The following is an 18,242-nucleotide window of genomic DNA, read 5'->3' on the forward strand; positions in this document are numbered from 1 at the left end:
TGCCAGTTTTGCAGTTACTGTCTAGCCAGGGCCTCAGATACGCTGCAGAAAACGTAAAAGACAGGTTTAGCGGAGCCCAGTTATACCAGCAGATCTATGAAGGTACAAAATGAAATATTTACCTTCCTCTGTCTCTTGCTCAGCAGCTGTCTTTCCTTTCAGCATTCTTGAAATATGGGCAACAGAAGCTTTAACTTTCTTCTTCAGACTTTGCTCCACTGACCGCTCTGCTGAATGAGATCTGCCGTAGGGTTTAAAGAGTCCTGGCTTGCTGTAGGAGCTTTTCTGCTTACCGCTCGGCTCCTTTTGGGAGCTGTACATTTCCTTATGACTCTCTGACCCTTTCCCCATGGCTAAGAGGTTAGTTGCCTTTGAATTCTCAGATAGTTTCAAATGGTTTTGCTTGTTCCTCTCGTCTGCCTCTTCTCTGATGCACAGTCTTTTATCCTGATGCAAATGTCCTGCAGGAGGTGACCTTGCCCTTTCACTAAAAGGTATAAATCGCCTGCCAGTTGCTTTGGGTGGAGGCTTCCTAAAGTTCATAAATTCAAATGGAAAATAGACAATGTCATACAAATCCGAGAAATTCAAATAGGCGGGCTCTACCTCTGATATGTCAAGTTTTGGAGTTCCACTGCCAAGACTGGGTGCTTCATCTGACAGATCTTTGATTTTCACTAAAGACACTTCTGGCTGTTTACCAGTGTCTTTGTTCACGGACACTTGACTGGCTTTTTTTCCAGAATCCAAGCTATCAGTCTGGGAAATGCTTACTTGTTCAGAACTGGGGCTTTCAAACGCTAAGTCCTCCAGATGCTCACATTCATGAGGAGCCATTTGTGTTTCCTGTCCTTTCAGTAAATCTGACTCCTCATGCACAGCAAGGTAGGGTTCTGTGATATCATCCAGCTCAGAGACTTCTCCTCCTCTACTGCTTTGACCAGAAGAAAAGGGACTTTCCATGGGTGCTTGGCCACCAGGCTCTTTGTAGAACATTTCTGTGGGAGAAGAGATGTGCTTTCTGCATTCCTCCTGAGCAGAAACTGACTCTGCCCAAACATCCATCTCTTCAGACAGCAAAACCATTTCATCCACTAAGCCCTCCAGTGCAGCAGACTCCTCATCACTGTAAAAAGAAGACCTGTGATGTGAGAGCTCCTGACTTTGATTCCCACGGAGCAACGGTGGGACAGGTTTTCTAGCATCAGAGCTTCCACTCCCTGAAGCAGCACCTCTTCCCTCACCATAAACCTTTGGGTGTTCCTCATGTTCTTGCTCATAGACTGAAGTTGGGGCACCTTCTGGCTGCGAAGCAGTTAAAATACCTGGATGCATGCCCTCCAGAGCAGCAGAAGCTTTGCCACTGTGATATGCAGCCTTGTGCTGCTCATATGCCTGACCTTCGGTCTTGGAGAAAGAAGCAGGCATAGGCTGCCCAGCAGTTGGGCTTCCGCTTCCTGAGACAACAGATCTCACCTCACTACGAAGTGCTAGCTGTGGATGTTCTTGCTTTTCACTCTCACACACTGAAGGGAGGCGAATATCTTGTGGCGAAACAGTTGCAGCTGGGGGTCTGCCCTCCAGAACAGCAGGCACCGTGCCACTGCTCCGAGAAGCCTTCCAGTGTACGGCTCCCTTGATTTCAGCCTCATGGACCAAAACGGGAACAGCCTCTGCAAGGGCTGAACCTTCGCCCTTCAGAGCAGCGAGCCTCTCCTTGCTATAAGCCGGCCGTTTCCTTGCTGCTTGGTGTGCTCTGTCGGAGATGGAAGTTGGCGTTGGTTTCGGTGGTGGGACTTCCAGGACGACGGGACTCTTTCCCTTCAGAGCTGCTGATGCTGTGCCTACATGAACAGAGGGCCTTTTGTGCACTTGGCCTTCACCATCACTGTCTGATACTGGAGCAATCCCTGCAATCCCTGGTCCTTCATCCTCCAAGACAGCAGATCTCACATCTTTATAGGTCTTCAGCTTCTGGTGAGTATCTTTGTCAGCTGTTTGCAGAGCGGTTCGGAAACCTGGCTCTTTGCTCTCCAAGACAGGAGTTGCTGGAACGCTTTGATCAAAAAGTTCCCGACTTTTGTCCTTACGTACTGGAGGTGAATCTGTTTCTGTCTGTGGGCTTGTTAAAACAGCAGGCCTATCGTGCTCCATGAGATGAGACTTAGCGTCACTGTGAGCAGAAGGCTTCTGAAGTGAATGCTGCTGGCTTTTGTCTTTACAGGGTGGAATTGAAGCAGTCCTTTTAATAAGGAAGCTTTCACCTTTTAGATCAGGATGGCTGTCAGTGCTGTCAGCAGAGGGCTTTGACTCCTGTTGCAGATGCACTTCTCCCTTACTTGTGGGGGCTGACTTGGAGGTGGTCGCTGACTGTGGAAGAGCTGAAATGGACTGCTCGCCCTCCTGAAGAGCTGTCTCAGAAGCACTCCCAGGGAGAGATTTAGCCTGAATGCCTTCATGCTTTTGAACTGAGGATGCGGGTATATCTGATCGCTGAGCAGTCAGAATGGGGCTTTTGCCTTCTAAATCATCAGCTTCCTCCTCCATGTGAGCAGCTTTTGACTTCTTAAGTAAATGCTTCCTATTCTCACTCCTATGAGGTGATACTGGAAGTCTCTCTAACCTTTGCACAGTAACAGCTGGGCATCCATTACCCTCACATTGCATGGAAGCAGAGAGTTGTTCTTCTGAACAATCCCTTCTGGTTCTGCTAGCATCCTCTTGCTTTGAAATATCTACAGAACATCCCTTGCCCGGCTCAGCGGAAATGTCGCAGTGGTGACTGCCTTCAGGGCAACTTTCCTGTGATATTGTATCATAGTCTTCTTCCAAAATTTCTTGTTCCAACACTGACCTTGAGGCCCTCAGCCTGTAATCATCCAGTGAACGGCTTCGGCTAGAACCAGCAATGGCAGGATGCGGTGGTTTCCTTGCAGTATCAAATGAAGCTGATTTGGTCAAGGGACCAAGGAGACTTTCCCTGTGCCCTCCATCATCAGACTTGCTTTCTTCTTCTTCTTCCAGCTCAAACTGTTCTAGAAGGGGTTCACGGAGACCACTGAGGGGCACTTTTGAATATCCAGCTTTCCGGAAAGTCCTCCTGGCTCTGTCCAAGTGCCTTCTGAGCTCTCTGCCCGGAGAGGAAGAGCCCCGTGCAGGAAGCTCAGCTGCTTGGCTGTAGAAAGTGCTTTTAATGACACTCTCTCTAGGAACACATATAGGTGGTTTTTCTGTCCCATCCCCAACCTTTTCAGTTTTGTCCTTATCAGATAAAAATGTGTCTGTTTTTTCTTTCTGATGTAGATCCAGTGTGTCATCTACGGAAATCTTCACTGATGAAGGTTCAGCTGCATTACGTTTTGGGGACTGCTCTGCTCCTTCATCTCGAATTTTGGGATGGAGTTCCTCCTCTTTCTGTCCTGCGGTACTTGCCATGAGCTCTTTGCTTTCTGTAGGTGATTTGTCCCCCACCTCACTCTTCACTGAAGCATACTTCCTCCTCATGGGTTTTACTGGAGGCACCAAGATTTTGGAGTGCTTCTCTTCACTTGCATGTTTTGCAGGTTCCTGACTGCTTGGTGCATCAAAGATGGACAAGTGCAGTTCAGGGGTAGAGCCGAAGTGTCTCTTCTTGGGGAAGTGTGAGTTCTCATTGTCTGAAGAGGAACCGCTCGTACTGGAGGAAGTGCTTTCTTCAATAAGATGTCGGGAGATGGCCAGGGAGGTGTTGTCATGAGTCCTTTCTAGGATTTCTGGAATGGATCGCATTACCAGGATGGATTTATAGCACATCAGAGACCGCTGAAAAAGCACAACAAAATACAGCACAATCAGATGGAAGCATGGTGTGAGTATGGTAAAAGCAAATATACAAAAATTATCTTCTGCATTCTTAAAGACCACACAGACTAGTTTGATAACACATAGAGTAGGTTTAGGCCTTATTTGCTCTCTGAATCTGCCCCTTCTCTCATTCACAAAGATGAAACTATATTATCTTTAGGGGACATACCTCCTGTTGTGAATGGAGAATCAGGATCCTGCCTGAGATTTTCAAAGAAAATTTGGCCATTCAAAGCAGATGGGAAAAGATGAGACATAACTATCTGAGTTTTAACTGAACACATCAGATGAGAGCCTACTTGGAGTGAACGGCCTTAGTTCCACTGACTGCAGCATGACCTATAATGACTTAGGCCAACAGAAGACCTGACACACTGGAGGAGGTAGGATTCATCTGCTCTAACTTCTGAGGTATAAGACATCTCAGCTGAAATTGAGCAGCTGGTCTTCCTTCACAGCCAACAGAGAGAAACAGGCATCTTCAGAAGGCAATAAACCTGGTTGTTTTAGACAACTTTCAGGAAAAGAGGAATCTTCTTAGGACCTGTCTATAATTCATTACTGATTACAAGGACAGACTAGGCTAGCTAACATAGACACAACCAGGTATCCTATGGGCACTTTCATTAGGACAGATGATTTTGTCCATGTATGTTCTTCAGTCGTTTTGACTTCAAAATCCTACTTTACACTCTACTGGCATATTTCTGTGAAATCCCTCTGCTCTCATATGAGTACTTATTATAGGAATTAGAAAGGAAACAAAATGCTTAAAAAGAAAAGTGGCACAGTCCATGAACGTCATAAAAATACCAAAAAACAGAAGAAAAGCCAAATTTTCATGACAAGTTTATGGGCGCTTTCTATAAATAACAAGTATCTTGGTAGCACTTACCACATAAGAGGACTTTTATAAACGTTAGCTCATGACCTTACCAGAGTTATCCACAGTAGGCAAAAGGACTGGTGTTATCTGAGGACATCTGATAACTGAGGAGAGTCAAGGACTCTGACAATGACATACTAACTCAGAGAAAGGATTTGCGTGCATGGATATGCGAGTTGCAGCCTTACTCTCACACCAAACTTACAGAAACTTTAAAATGCCAAGATTCAAATCACTGGCACAGAATCCTGTGCCCCGTGCACTGAGAGTTGTGACACACGATCGACTTACCATGACTTTACAAGCTAGTGCATGTCAGCCGAGACACGACCACGCTGGGTCCATGGGTGTGCTGCTAATAGTGTAGAGGGAGGACTCCTAGTCCACTCAGCGGAAGAGGGCTAAGCCAAGGGACATCCAAATGGTTATCATGAGTCAGCTGAACATGGGGTGAGATCCAGCTTGCTCATGAAGGCACTTGTTTGTGTCTACACAGACTTGTCTGCAGGTGAGACAGCCTCCAGAATAGTCAATGGAGAGGTGGCTAATACAGGCACTGAGCTCCTTGGCAGTAGGCATCTGCTTTTGGGTGAGCTGAACCCTTCCAAGGCTCTGCTGACTACACTGGTCTCACTGATGTCAGCAGGACTTTACCCACTTAGCTTACATGTACACACCTAAATGCAGGTGTCTTAGTCCTCTCTCAGCGCCTGCTGGAAGACCTCAGTACACAACCCACGACTGCAGTAAGAGCCTGGATAATCTCCTTCTGCCACATCCATTGACCACTCTGCCCTGGGCTTATTCCTCCTTCAGAGCCAACCTGAGAAGATCTCTGCTGCACTCACTGTCCTACCCCAGTAGACTTCAAAAGATGCAAATGTAGTTAAAAAAAAAATACAACTAGAAGGACCAAATAACATAGGTTTAGGTCTACTCACCTGCCACTTGCTCCGAGCCACAATGAATTTGAGCTGCTTGGTATTAATGAAATGAGCTGCATCGAGGGGGAGATTATGCTGTCAAAAATGAAATTAAAAGTAGAATGAGCAAAAAAAAAATTTGATTAAAAAATCCTGACTTCATATCCTGAGAAGTTTTTAGGATTCCCTCACTCTGGAATTGTTTAATTTAGGGAAGTACTCACTTGTTTCATTATAATAGACCAATCCCACAATCCCCTCATAGCTAAACTGAAGACAACATCAAACAGCTTCTCAGCAATAAAAGCAAACCCTGTCCAATACATATGTGAATTCAGTTCATTTTTTTTAAACTCCTTTCCTTCATTAGAGATTCCAGGCATTTGAATATAAACCACAAATTTTCTCTGCAAAGCCACAGTTTCCTCTCAACACAGACGTATTATATCTGCTCATGTCAGTAGGAATCTTTATCTTTTGAAAGGAAAGACATCCTAACAGGAAAACATCGAGGTGTCTTTTACTTCCGGAGAGCCAGGCCTGAGCTTCTGTGTAGGACAGAGGTAGGAGATCAAGAGAAAAAATAAAACAGGAAATGGTTAACAACCAGGGTGCGTAGCCTTGAGAGCTGCCCCTCCAGAGGTCTCCTCCAACCTCAATTATTTGATGATTCTAATAAAGAAGCAGGACAAACTTACCATGAACCACTTGTGGGACAGACAGTCCAAAGCACTAGGCCTGGCTCTGGTAAGAGAAAAGATGATCTTTTAGGAGCAAGGCACTTTAAACCACCACGGCAAGATTCTCCTGAGAGTGCCTGCATTGCGTGGACGCATGCACACACACCTACATCTAGGTATGACTTTTTGCTGCTGTTTTGGAACCAAAAAGCCAGACAGAAAGACTCTTTCAATCCAACGTTTTCTTCCCATGAGGTAGAACAACCCTTCTTTTTCAGTCTTGGAAAGGTTTCTTGCGCTGAGGCTCCCTGCCTGGAAGGATCCCATGGCCCCCTTCGCAGAGAGCCTCTTTAAGGGAGTCAAGAGCAGCCCTAGGAGTGAGCTTGACTCCCCAGGTGACCAGAGCAAAAATAGCTTTGGCACCAGGCAAAAAGGATATAAATGAAATTAAAAGGTGAGCACCTGCATTCCTGCTTTCAAGCCTCCTTCTGCACTTGAAAGTGCTTAACCAATGTGGCTCATATTATTTAATTCCTACAAAACTCCCTCGACTTCAGGTATTTGCTAATGCTCTCCCCACTTCTCCAAAACATTTCAGAAACTCATCTGCCTGGAGGGGCTTGGGAGTAAGGCGATCACCATACTAGAAGCAGACCTGTTTTGGAAACTACAGGCAAGTGTTTTTCACGTAACGAATAAAGAAGAGCTGGAATCAGGGCATAAAGCAGCTCATCTCACTCAGCTTTTCACTTTTTAAAACCACTGCAGCTCCGCTGAGCTCAGGCCTGGCTGCTGAGACACCGTCTTTGCACCCTGTCCGTAGGAAGCACAAAAAGGCACTTACTCGGGGCGCTGCTGTAGGATCCGTTTTATAAAATCCTTTGCGTCTTCACTCAAGTGAACGAAATCAGGAAGGGTCCATGAAATTTCACCGTTCTGGATATTTAGAAGGGTTCCTCTGTCGTTCTCTCCAGCAAATGGAGACTTGCATGTTAGGCTTATTTATTTAACACCATAAAATAAAAACAGATATAGATTTTAGACTCATATTTGCTGTTCAGCTGACTGAAGCACAAATGCTTACACAGAGCTTTAAAATGCCTGAGGGACTCATGCATGGGACACGCAATGCTGGCGAATGGCGCGTTCACCTCCCAAGCATCTTTCAGCCCAGCATGACAAGGCACTTGACCGAATTATTTATTCCTGTTTTGCACGTAAGGAATTAAGGGCTTGATTTTGCACAGCTACCGGAGGATGGTTGCTCGAATGGGCAAGGAGAAGACTGAAGCCAACCCATGAGAGTGGCCGTGAAGTCTCTAAGCAGAGACAATCACCAAAGTCCTTGCCAAACTGGAAAGAGCAAAGGAGAAAACGACAAGAGAAATTGCCCTCGTCGTGGAAGGACTCCATGCGTCACTCACTCCAATCCCTCATTTGAAGGTGCCGGAGGCTCTGACTGATGCGGGACTAAGGGATATTGAATGAGTCTCTCCAAGCAGGTTTATTTACCTTAAGTATGTGATGACTCCAACAGCCCTGAGGAGAAAGGGAACACTGATGTCAGATGTCAGTCACTGCTTCTCCCTCCTTTGCAAACACACAGCCCCCTTTTCCTGCCACTTGCCCATCTTTCAAAGGAAAATAAATCCCCAAAGCTGTTGCTTTAACCCTGGCTTTGTTTTTTTTTTCCCCTTTAGCTGAAATTGCACCTATATAGCATTAAACATTTCACTGTGATCAGAACAGCATTTTTAAAAATTGGTCTCGAGTACTCCTCTGTTTTCAAAGTACACATAAAAGACTTGGAATGTATTTTTGGAGTTTGTTTGGCTTTTTTTTCAAAAAAAAAAAACTCTTAGGAACAGCCTCTCTAGTTGGTGCCTCTGCAACAAAGATCACCTTCTCTAAGATGCTCCTTGGCATTAATTAGCTGTCAGAGTTCAATAACGGTTGATCAGAACAGACAGAAGGAGCTTTAAAGAGCCCTGATGGGTCTTGGATTCCCAATGTTCACTTTCAGTTTCCAGTTATTATCACTATTCCATTTATCTATGAAATGATAAATGGAGACTGCTTTATTAATTGCACCAGCTTTATCAGCCTACAGCATAATTCAATCATTAATGCCATTTTTATACCTGTAAGAATGTGGTGTATTGCAAACATTATGGATATGATCAGTAGAAATATTTCTGCACAACAGACTCTCTGTACCACACTACAGTAAATTACCCTAAGGCTGAACGCACCTGCAATGCAATGCAATGCCATATTCCTAAGGAAACATCTGTTTTAACCTGGAGGCTTCAAATTCATGCTATTTAGCACAAAATTTATTTTCAAAGATGCCCGTTACCAGATATCAGTCGCTTTTGAGACTGGTGACTGAGAGACGATTTCTGGGGCAACAAACTCTGGAGACCCGTATTTGCTGATCTGAGGCTCATATGGCGTGATCTTCTGAGCAAATCCGAAGTCACAGATCTTGAGGTCTTCCCTTTCAGGATAAACCATGAGGATATTCAGAGGCTATTAAATAAAACAAAAAGGAGGGCAATTGCCCTTGAAAGAGGGCAATCTTTTATGTTGTAAATAAGAACAATTCAAATAAAGAACACACGTTCCCTGACTGAGTGGCTGCTATAAACTAGACGTGCCGCTGCACATTACCTTAATGTCCAAATGAAGGATGTTGTTGTCATGAAGGTACTTGATTCCTTCCAAAATTTGCTTGATATACAATTTGACCTAAAAATTAAATCAATTATTCAACAATTAATCATTAAACAATTAAATAATTAAAATTAAAGAAGGTTCCTGATTCCAGCCATCTTTCATAAGTGTGAGGAAGCAGAGGTTGAACTAGAAATATTTTTAAAATTGGAATGAACTTCTTACATTAGCCCTTGTAGGTGAAATAAAATGTGAACCAAATATTACCGTGCTGAATGAAGCTGTGCGCAGTGTGCAACCACACTATCCTGCTGGAGCCATTTATATACGAGGAAGCCCTTGCTTAAAAAAATAGAAACATGCTAAAAAGAGATACAGAAATTCCCAGCTTTGATGAACCTTACCTTTAGATTTCAGACTCATCTCTGGCTTGATATGAATCAGGCAAACAGACTTAAAAAGCAAATACATTTTAAAACTGTGTTGTAAACCCATTTTTCTTGACCACGTGTAGAGCAAATACAAATAAACCTGAACGAGGTGTGAAGATTCACAGCTCGCTTCAACTCTGACATTCCTCTAGCTTTGACATTTTATAGTGTTAACCGACATTTTCCCAGAGTATTTCTGAGAAAAATCCATTTTAGCAGTAACTATGGGAGAGCTGGCCACTAGACCTTGGGCCATGCGAAGCCTTTTGCTCTTTGAGCACACAGAATCGTGAAAAACTTTAGAAACGACCATCTCAGCCCTTGGTTTGGAGACTGCAAAGGACCAGACACAAGTAAAGTCACAAGGGGACAGAGCATTATCAAAAAAAAGCCAAGATACAGGAGCTCCAGCTGACAGAGGGCAAGGAAATGGTAATATTGATAGAACAAGTACAGTCTACGTTAGGCTGGATGCAAGGCTGGTGTTCAAAACCTCTGGCTGTTTCTAGTCACTGCCTGAAGACACTCTACTTAGTAATGAAAGCTGCCGGGGATACATTTTAAATATCGACCCTGTTTTGATAGATTATCACTGGTTCATAAAGATATTCCTGATAGTCAAAATGCAGCGGGAAGCTACTCTTTGCTGAAGGAGAAGCAAGGTGGTACCCACCAATTTGGGACTTTGAAAGGAGAGAGAAAGATTACCTCTGCTTCAGTGACAACACCCTTCTTGAACAAACGGTCGAGGAGCTCTTCGCTGGAGCATCTTGCAGTGGCATTAAGGGAAAATGCAGCTACGGTTAAATTCTCACTTGTGTTTTGCATCCATCTCCACCCAACCGAGACAGTTTGAAGTAAGAGTGAGCAGAATTCACAAGGTATCTCAGGCAGCGCGACACGCACATGATCCCTGAAGGCCTCTATTGCAGAAGTGTCCTCGCAGAAGTGCAATGGCATTGGCCTGCTCTAAACTGGTGCTCCCCACAGGCAGGGCATGGTAGGGATGAGACACGTGCTACAACGTACCTGTTGAGTATGGGCTTTTCCCCGGTGCTCACCCAGACTGGATCTCACTGGGACAGAGCCCTTAACTCCCAGACATTTCAGAAAAGAGCTTTGGTGCTTAACAACTCACTCACACTGTGCACACAAGTGCCCGGACTTTTGCTGGAACATGATACTTCAGTGACCGCTGTGACCATAACGCCTGAGGAGCTCACAGAGCCATGCTATGCTGCAATGTGGAGGAAGACTGGGTGTTTGTTCACCTCAGGCAAAAACTAAATATCGTTATTTGTTCAGTTAGTTACCAGCGAGGTCTGCCCAGTACTTCCCAGCCTCCTCAGAAAAGCAGCACAGAAAAGGATACAACTCCAGGATCAAAATCAGGGTTTTCCGTGTTTCAAACTGATCCAGCAGCCTGGTAATTCTATCATGGGACAGGGGGGCAAGAATATCCCTCTCCTGATGTGCTCGAGCCTTCGTTTTGCTTCGCAGAGGTATGAATTTGGCAGCACAGGACACTCTGTTCCCTTTGTGCACAACTCGTTTCACAAAGCTGAAGCAGCCCCTGTGCAAAATCAAAGGACAAGCCCTGCTCAGGCTTGGTTCAAAGCCCTCTGCGCAGCAGCTGCAGACCTTTCCAGGTCCCAGCCTTTGACGGCTGCCTACTGCTCAGGTCTTAAACTCTCCAACATCACAAGCTGATTTTCCTCTGTGCGAGGTGATATTGCCCTCTCCTGGCTGCCTCCAAAACTAAACAACCAACTTCTACGGAGTGAAAAGCTGTTCCAGGTGATGCAGGCTTGCTGCTGGATCCTTGGGATGGATGTGGGGCTTGTACGTACGTCGCCATGGGGCTGTGACGCCGATATCACCCAAGGGTGCAGCTGTGGGTCCATCACAACCCAGAGACCCACTGGAACACGTTTGGTACCAGCAGATAAGGCAGCCTGCTGGTCACAGGGCTGTCCCCGAGTACAGAAGCTGTCTTGCCAGGCTCTAGCTGCTGTTTATTCCCATTGAGGCTGGAAATCAGAGGAGGGGTCAGATGCTGGCCTCATCTGTGCAGGCCACCAGGTATCTGTTATGGTGGGGAACGGGTGCTGCTGTCCCACCAGGCAAATGCAGGTATTCCAAGGAAGCTGCTGGGTTTTCCCAGTGGCAGTACTTAAGGTCCATGTCTTGGGCACCCTTCCCTGGGTACCCTTTGGGTATTGCTTTGCCTAGATAGCATCAGCACTGTTTCACAAGCTGCTCAGAAAGCTGGGATGGGTCCTCCTTACTTTCAGACTCTTTAGACAGCGACTTGCTCTGTACCGAAGCAGCAGCTCAGACGGGCAGTTAGATATTCCCTGCAAGGACGCTATAAAGCTGGAAAATTATTTACCTTCCGATCTCCTGCTTAACCTCATAGAGGGAATGGAGCTTTCTCCGGGTGGCCACTTTCTTCGCTGCTTGGTCTTTCTTAGCTTTGGCAATGAAAGAAAAGGTAAGGATTAATATTCAGATTACAATGCCTTGCAAATAATGCGCAAAACTATCACAGGACAACTTAAGGCAGGGAAAATTATCAGGGTCCTTCTCTAAGCTTCTGCACACAATTAGGTGTAGCTGTTTGATGAAAGAGCCTGCCAACATGGACTTTGGGGCTGTATCTTCATCTGACATACATCAGAAGAGCCATGCTAAAGAGCGGAACACCATCGGAAGTATGGCCCCCCCTTCTGTGGTCCATTGCGTCAGTTCATCATCTAGTCTCGAAAAAAACCCAGCTTATTTCTTCATAGATGTAGTTCATTAGACCATTTACCCTCACGGGATCCTACCATGTTGGTAGCATGCAAATGCCAAGCAGGAATACAGGGGAGATACCATACCAGAAAAAGACTGCAACAGAATATATTTTGCAATGGCACTGAAAGCAACTCATGGAGCTGAAAAAATTAAGTTACCTTCATGTACAATAAGCTCTGCTTTGCACAAAACCTCTCCTCCAGCGTTTTTGGCAACACAGGTATAAACACCACCGTCTTCTGAGACAACATTGTCCAGGACTAAGAAATATGTTGTTCCTTCCTTCACTTGATGGAGCCTGTGGCTGTCTGTCAACAAGGAAGTGCCCTGAGGGAAAGAAATGATATTTTGGCACTGAAAATCAAGACAGAAATAGATGTTCCTTCTCTTCAAGGAATGAGATACACCAGCAGGGCTAAAACACAAACCCTTTAAGCATTTAGGCTAGCAAACCTCAATAATAAAACGCTGGCTGACAAAGTCCCCCACGACTAAATGTTTTTCAGCTTCTACGCTATTCATTAGCATTTTTTGTTTAACATCCCATTCATAGGGAAAAAGGCTTGGGAGAGATCACCAGGGCTGGTTTTCCCTTCAGTTCTCCTAGGCAAGAGGCAGTCAGCCCAGGGGAGCCCAAAGAACATCTGCTTAACTCCTGCCTGGTCTCCAGCTTGTGCTGGCTCGTCTGCTGCTTAATATAGTCATATATGATCTGAAAGGAGGGCGTGCATGACACAATTTACACAGCAGATTATGACAATTTGCAGAAGGATCCTATTAGACTGCCTGAGTGGGAAATAAAATTCCAGATGAAATTTAATACAGATAAATGTAAAGTGACGCTACGTTATTTTCCCGTATGAAATGTTGGGCTCACAGCTGATCCTTATTACACTGGAACAAAATTTTGGGCTACAGTAGCTCCGTGGCAACATCAGCTCAGTGCTTGGTGGTAGTCAGAAGTATACCACAGGTTACAAGTTATTAGGGGAGAAATGAAGAATCAGATTGAAAACATCATCTTGTAAATCCTTGGTTTGCCACGGGTGCTTGATGTGGCAATGCACTTTCTGCAATTGCTTCCACGTGAGGACTGATGGAGCAAGCTGGGACTCTTCAGCCTGGAAGGAAGCTCTATGATACAATACGATATTACAGAGCTCTACAAAATCACAAATAGCCTGGAGAGAGTGGGCAGGGATTAACTGCTTCTGGTGGAAGAACTAAGGGCCACCACGTGAAGCTCGTGGCAGATATGCACAGAACAACCAGAAGGACACAACACATTGTAGATGGATCGAACTCTTTGCCAAAGAAGATTGTACTTGCAAGAAGCTTACGTGGCTCCAAGGGGAGTCTACATAAACATGTGGAAGGGAGCTTCATTGTGGGTCAGTAAATAGATAAAATTCAGCTAGTTCAGGATATCTCTGAGCTGAAAATGTCAGAGATTGGGAGAGCATTAAGAGGGTATATCATATATTCTTGCCTTGTGCTATTCTTTCCTAGCTGTCCGTGTGTGTGTGTGTGTGCGTGTGTGAGGGGGAGGTTCTTGGTTTGTTGTTTGTTTTTTAAGGGTTTTTTTGTATTTTATTTACTTCTCTGAGTAGCTCATCCTTGCACTTTCCAGACGGAAGATAGAAAAAACTGGAATAGAACTTATGTGTACAAAACCAGTTTGTTGGACAGGAGAGTTACAGGCAATCATTACTGAAAAATGCTTGCTCACTTCAGGGGCACATCAGTATTCTGAGGAATAATAAATGATTTCTCTTTCCTTTCCATGGGATACTCAAGGTCATTAGTCACTGGTTTTTTTTACTAACTTGCTATAGAAAAGATACAGTACGTGGAAGTCATGTTGACAAACCGTTCTTGAGCCCATCCCTGACCCCAAAACTACAGCACACATCTTGGTGGGTCTCCGGCAGCCACCGATCCCACTTTCTGCGCATCTTGGTCTCCTAAACCGTCTTGGTTGCCCCTCCCTGCTGAAGGGGCTACAGTGACACTGGAGACAACACAGGTCAAGGTGCATGGTTGTGGTGAACCAGTACAGCTGTTCCTACATTGTCCTCTCATGAAAAGGCACTTCTGGGCACAAATTGAAACACAGGAAATTCTGTCTGAACATAAGAAAAAAACACTTTCTTTACTGTGGGCGTGGTTGAACATTGGAAAAGATTGTCCAGAGAAGTTCTGGATTCTCCATCCTTGAAGATATTCAAAACCCAACTGGACAGAGTCCTGGGCAACCTGCTCTAGCTCTTGAGCCGTGGGGTTGGACTAGACGATTTCCAGAGGTTCCTTGGAACCTCAACTATTCTCTGATAACATGAAAGAGAAGGTAGAAAAAATATCTCCAACACCCAACAGGCATTTGCGGGTCCCAGAGACAGCTGAAGCTGATTTGACAATCTCTGTATCACAGTCTATAGACATGACCCCGAATCAGTGTAAGAGGCATAGGATAAAAGAATAAAAGAAATTCCCCACAAAAATACTGCTCTGTAATCCTTTCTGTGGTCCTTATTCCCTGTCAGGGAAACATCTTCACTCACCTTAAACCACAAAACAGTAGGCTGAGGGTTTCCTTCAATAACTGCCTGAAATTTGGCAGGCTCCCCAGAATTCACCTGCACATCCTCGATTGTCACTTGCATGTAGGGTGCACCTGGTGAGACACAAGGGTTTGCGGCCATCACGATACCATAAATTTATTCATGGTCTGCTGATGAAAGCTGAGTTACTCAAATGGGATTTCCAGGACTGGCCATTTAGGATGTGACATTGGTTGAATGTCAAATCAAGAGATATCACAGCATCATATATGGGTTTATTTTCACTGGCATTACCTTTAGCCCTCCTGTTTGCTGGCTTATGCGTTATTTTTTGTTTAATAGTTACTGCTCGAGAAATACAAGTACTTCAGAAAACAGACACCGAGAGATATCACCGAAGGAGAAGACAACGGGACAATCATGGGATCAGGGAGAGGAAAACAAGGTTGTTCCTTACTTGTTGGGGTCTTCTCCTCAGTCTTATACACACGAGTTCTTTCCGTGGTCTCAATATAAACTTCACTGTGCACATCCCAGACCACATCTCCTTCTCTTCTATACCAGTCTCCTGCCTCCGTGGCTGGTGATGTTCTTTCATGAAGACCAAGAGTAAATATCATTACACAGTCACACACAACTACGGAGATACAGGATTAGACTCTCAAGTTTACCATTATTTACTTAAACTTAATACAAGAAGATTTTGTTTGGGGAATTAATTTCTCCCCAACTTTTTCCATCCTTCTTGCACGACACACAAGTTAACAGGACTCTAAGGATTCCACTAAACCCACAAGAATCACTTTGAGTCACCACCTACTTCCTTAACTAGGACTTGTTTCTCTTACGACAAAGTCTGCCGTGTTCAGAAATCTGTGTGCAGGATCTGTATTTACCTGGTGATGGGAACTGTGCGTTCCTGAGCCCTTTCCGCTCCAGCAGCCGTCTCTTTGCGGGAAGGACCAGGCCTGGGTTTTGTTGCACTTGGTTCTTCAGTTGGAATTTGGCTTCGTGCTTTGTCTGGCAGCAGAAATAAGGCAAGTTAGACACGTCACTGATGAAGGCACACCTGAAACCAGTCTCCGATCGAGTCCATCTGACTTCAGCCAAGAGCAATCGCTGAAGCTAAGAGGAGGATTTGGCCCTTTTGAGAAGACAACATGCAGCAAAGGGATTGAATAACATCTGAGACGCTGAATGATGGAACACCAGTGACTGGGCAAAACTAACTTTTTTTTGAGGAAACACACACAGGCACAAATAGGAAAGGCAGCCAATAGGGACGCAACAAGAAACATGATAACTGAAAGGAAAATGTCTATTCAATGCATCCATTTTACTAGATAATTTAAGTGTGTTTGACTTCCACCATGTGGATATGATGAAATGCCCAGTGCTCGATGGCAGTTTAGATAGTCTTATTCTTTCATTATTATTTTACCAGATGCATCCTCAAAAATTGGTTTGATCTTCCATTCCAAAAGTAACCAATTGTCCTTTGATATTGACTGTTTGAGCTACCTCCTAGGATAAAGAGCGTCAGCCCCTTTTTCATCTGAGGAGTCAAATGTCAAATTGAGAGACATCATCTTCCCAGCAGGAAAGGTCTTTGGCGGAGCGCTCTGGGAATGTTTAATGATGGCTGGTTTTGGAAAAAAAGCAGCAGCTTTCAGGAACGGCATAGGACAGCTCTCCCAGGACGGAAAACATGGTTATTCACAGCATTACTGGTAGGATCAGAGAGCACAGGTGGATAGGAAACGTACTTGTGCTTTCCTATAGCCAGCACTGTTGAAATATTTGCCTCTTTTTTAAACAAAGTGCGTGATAGAAGGGACAGCTGTCAAGTCTCCAATTTATTAAAATAATTCCCCATGTTAATAACACCTTCAATTGTTTAAAGGACTGAAAAACTATTCCATTTGCTATTCACTGCTCCATCGTTTCTTTAGTTACAGCTAAGTAAATAATCTGTCCTATTTGGCATCTGCTTCTGATGATTTTTGAGTCATCCCGCTTTACCAGAGAGTTATTTTCATGGATAATTTTCCCCTAAAAAGGAGAAGAGGCTTTAAAGCCCATTCATTTCTCATGTTGGATTTTGGGGTCTGATTCCATGAAATCCATCTTTTCTTGTTAAGTTTTAGACAAAAAGATCCCATTTTTTAAACAGCATCTGGAGTCTGCAGGCTGAAGGCTGCTTGACAGTGTCCTTTTTAGGTCACACTGGTTTAAGGACAGTTATTCTGACTTGACACAGCGACCACTCAGACAAGTTGTTATGGCAGCAAGCATAAGGAGAAGCAGAAGAAGGACTGCAGCCCACTCATATTTTTAAAAACAACGCACGCATGAAAGCCAGATTCTCCTAGCAAGACGTAATCACGCACAGCATTGGTTTTAATCACAGGGCAACTGCTGAGTAATCTATTAAGTCTCCAGTGCCAGTGAAACGCAAGTGAAGTTGTCATGCCCAAGATCCTAGAAAATCCACAGCAGCCGGTAAGGGGGTGTTAAAGAAATTTCCAGCTTGCTAATGGCAAAGAGTTAAAAAATAAATAAATGAATAAATAAAAAGAGAGAGAGAAAGAGAGATAGAAAAGGAAAAAAGAAGCAACCTTCCTTCCCCCATCTCAGCAAATCCAAAACCAAATAACTTCTGAAATTGCAATGGAAAAAAAATACCCTCAAAACATTAAAACAAGTCCAGAACTGGAAAAATCCTCTATGCCTCCACTTTGGAGAGGTGGCAGACTAAAAACTCTGCTTAGATATGAAGCTAAGCTTGTGTCCCCAGCCTATAGCCCCAGGTGTCGTGGTGTCTGAATGTTCTCTCTTAACCTGCAACTGTTCAGAATACAAAGGAACAAAAAAACTTAGGAAAAAATCATTATTGGTGAGTTCAGCAATTTTGTCTCTCTTGACTCCATAGGACATTTTCCCGCTTAATTCCAGACCTACCATGCCCTGCAGCAATTTGGGTTTGGGTACTGGCTTCGTGAGCTATCAGAGGAGGCCCAGTTCCCCTTTCTGAGCAGGCAGAAGGCACGGACTCGAGAAGGCCGAGACCACCAGCTCCTCCTCTCGCGCCTGGCGGAAGAGTCACAAGCAGTGACGCTGAATCCACAAGCTTCCTTAGAGCCGTCTTGATCTCCTTATCGGCGCGTTCAAGTGAGGCCTGGACAGAAGTCTCCGTCTCTGACTGTGGGGAAGTCTCTCCTATAGACAAGAAGAACAGCTTTTCTCTCTTCAAGGTAAAAGGAACGTATCAGTGTCACCCCACCCACCACAACCAAAGGAGACATTTGCAGTTGCGTCCTTCTCCCCAGCCCTAGAGCAGGGAGTCGATGCCGAAATCCCAGCAGGAGGGACCCTAGCTAGGACTCGCAATAAGGAGCTCGGCACACCGAGCTCCTGGCAGACGTTTCTCACCATGCTGCAAT

The 18,242-nt window shown here is 44.7% G+C and overlaps 1 protein-coding gene across 1 annotated transcript in view; it reads right to left on the reverse strand.

The window, feature by feature from the left end:
- LOC136991349 (obscurin-like) overlaps positions 1–18,242 on the reverse strand; it is a 157,830-nt gene that overhangs the window by 9,883 nt on the left and 129,705 nt on the right. Inside the window, exons 81-95 of the mRNA XM_067292216.1 lie at positions 17,761–18,018; positions 15,696–15,819; positions 15,257–15,390; positions 14,800–14,912; positions 12,397–12,565; positions 11,832–11,913; positions 10,812–11,012; positions 10,148–10,208; positions 9,006–9,083; positions 8,692–8,864; positions 7,845–7,871; positions 7,177–7,329; positions 6,351–6,396; positions 5,671–5,748; positions 123–3,801 (exon numbers count right to left, since the gene is read on the reverse strand). Of these exons, the coding sequence (XP_067148317.1) occupies positions 123–3,801; positions 5,671–5,748; positions 6,351–6,396; positions 7,177–7,329; positions 7,845–7,871; positions 8,692–8,864; positions 9,006–9,083; positions 10,148–10,208; positions 10,812–11,012; positions 11,832–11,913; positions 12,397–12,565; positions 14,800–14,912; positions 15,257–15,390; positions 15,696–15,819; positions 17,761–18,018 (5,376 nt within the window). The remainder of the gene's footprint in view (positions 1–122; positions 3,802–5,670; positions 5,749–6,350; positions 6,397–7,176; positions 7,330–7,844; positions 7,872–8,691; positions 8,865–9,005; positions 9,084–10,147; positions 10,209–10,811; positions 11,013–11,831; positions 11,914–12,396; positions 12,566–14,799; positions 14,913–15,256; positions 15,391–15,695; positions 15,820–17,760; positions 18,019–18,242) is intronic.

Source organism: Apteryx mantelli, chromosome 2, assembly GCF_036417845.1.
Source record: "Apteryx mantelli isolate bAptMan1 chromosome 2, bAptMan1.hap1, whole genome shotgun sequence".
Classification (NCBI taxonomy): domain Eukaryota; kingdom Metazoa; phylum Chordata; class Aves; order Apterygiformes; family Apterygidae; genus Apteryx; species Apteryx mantelli.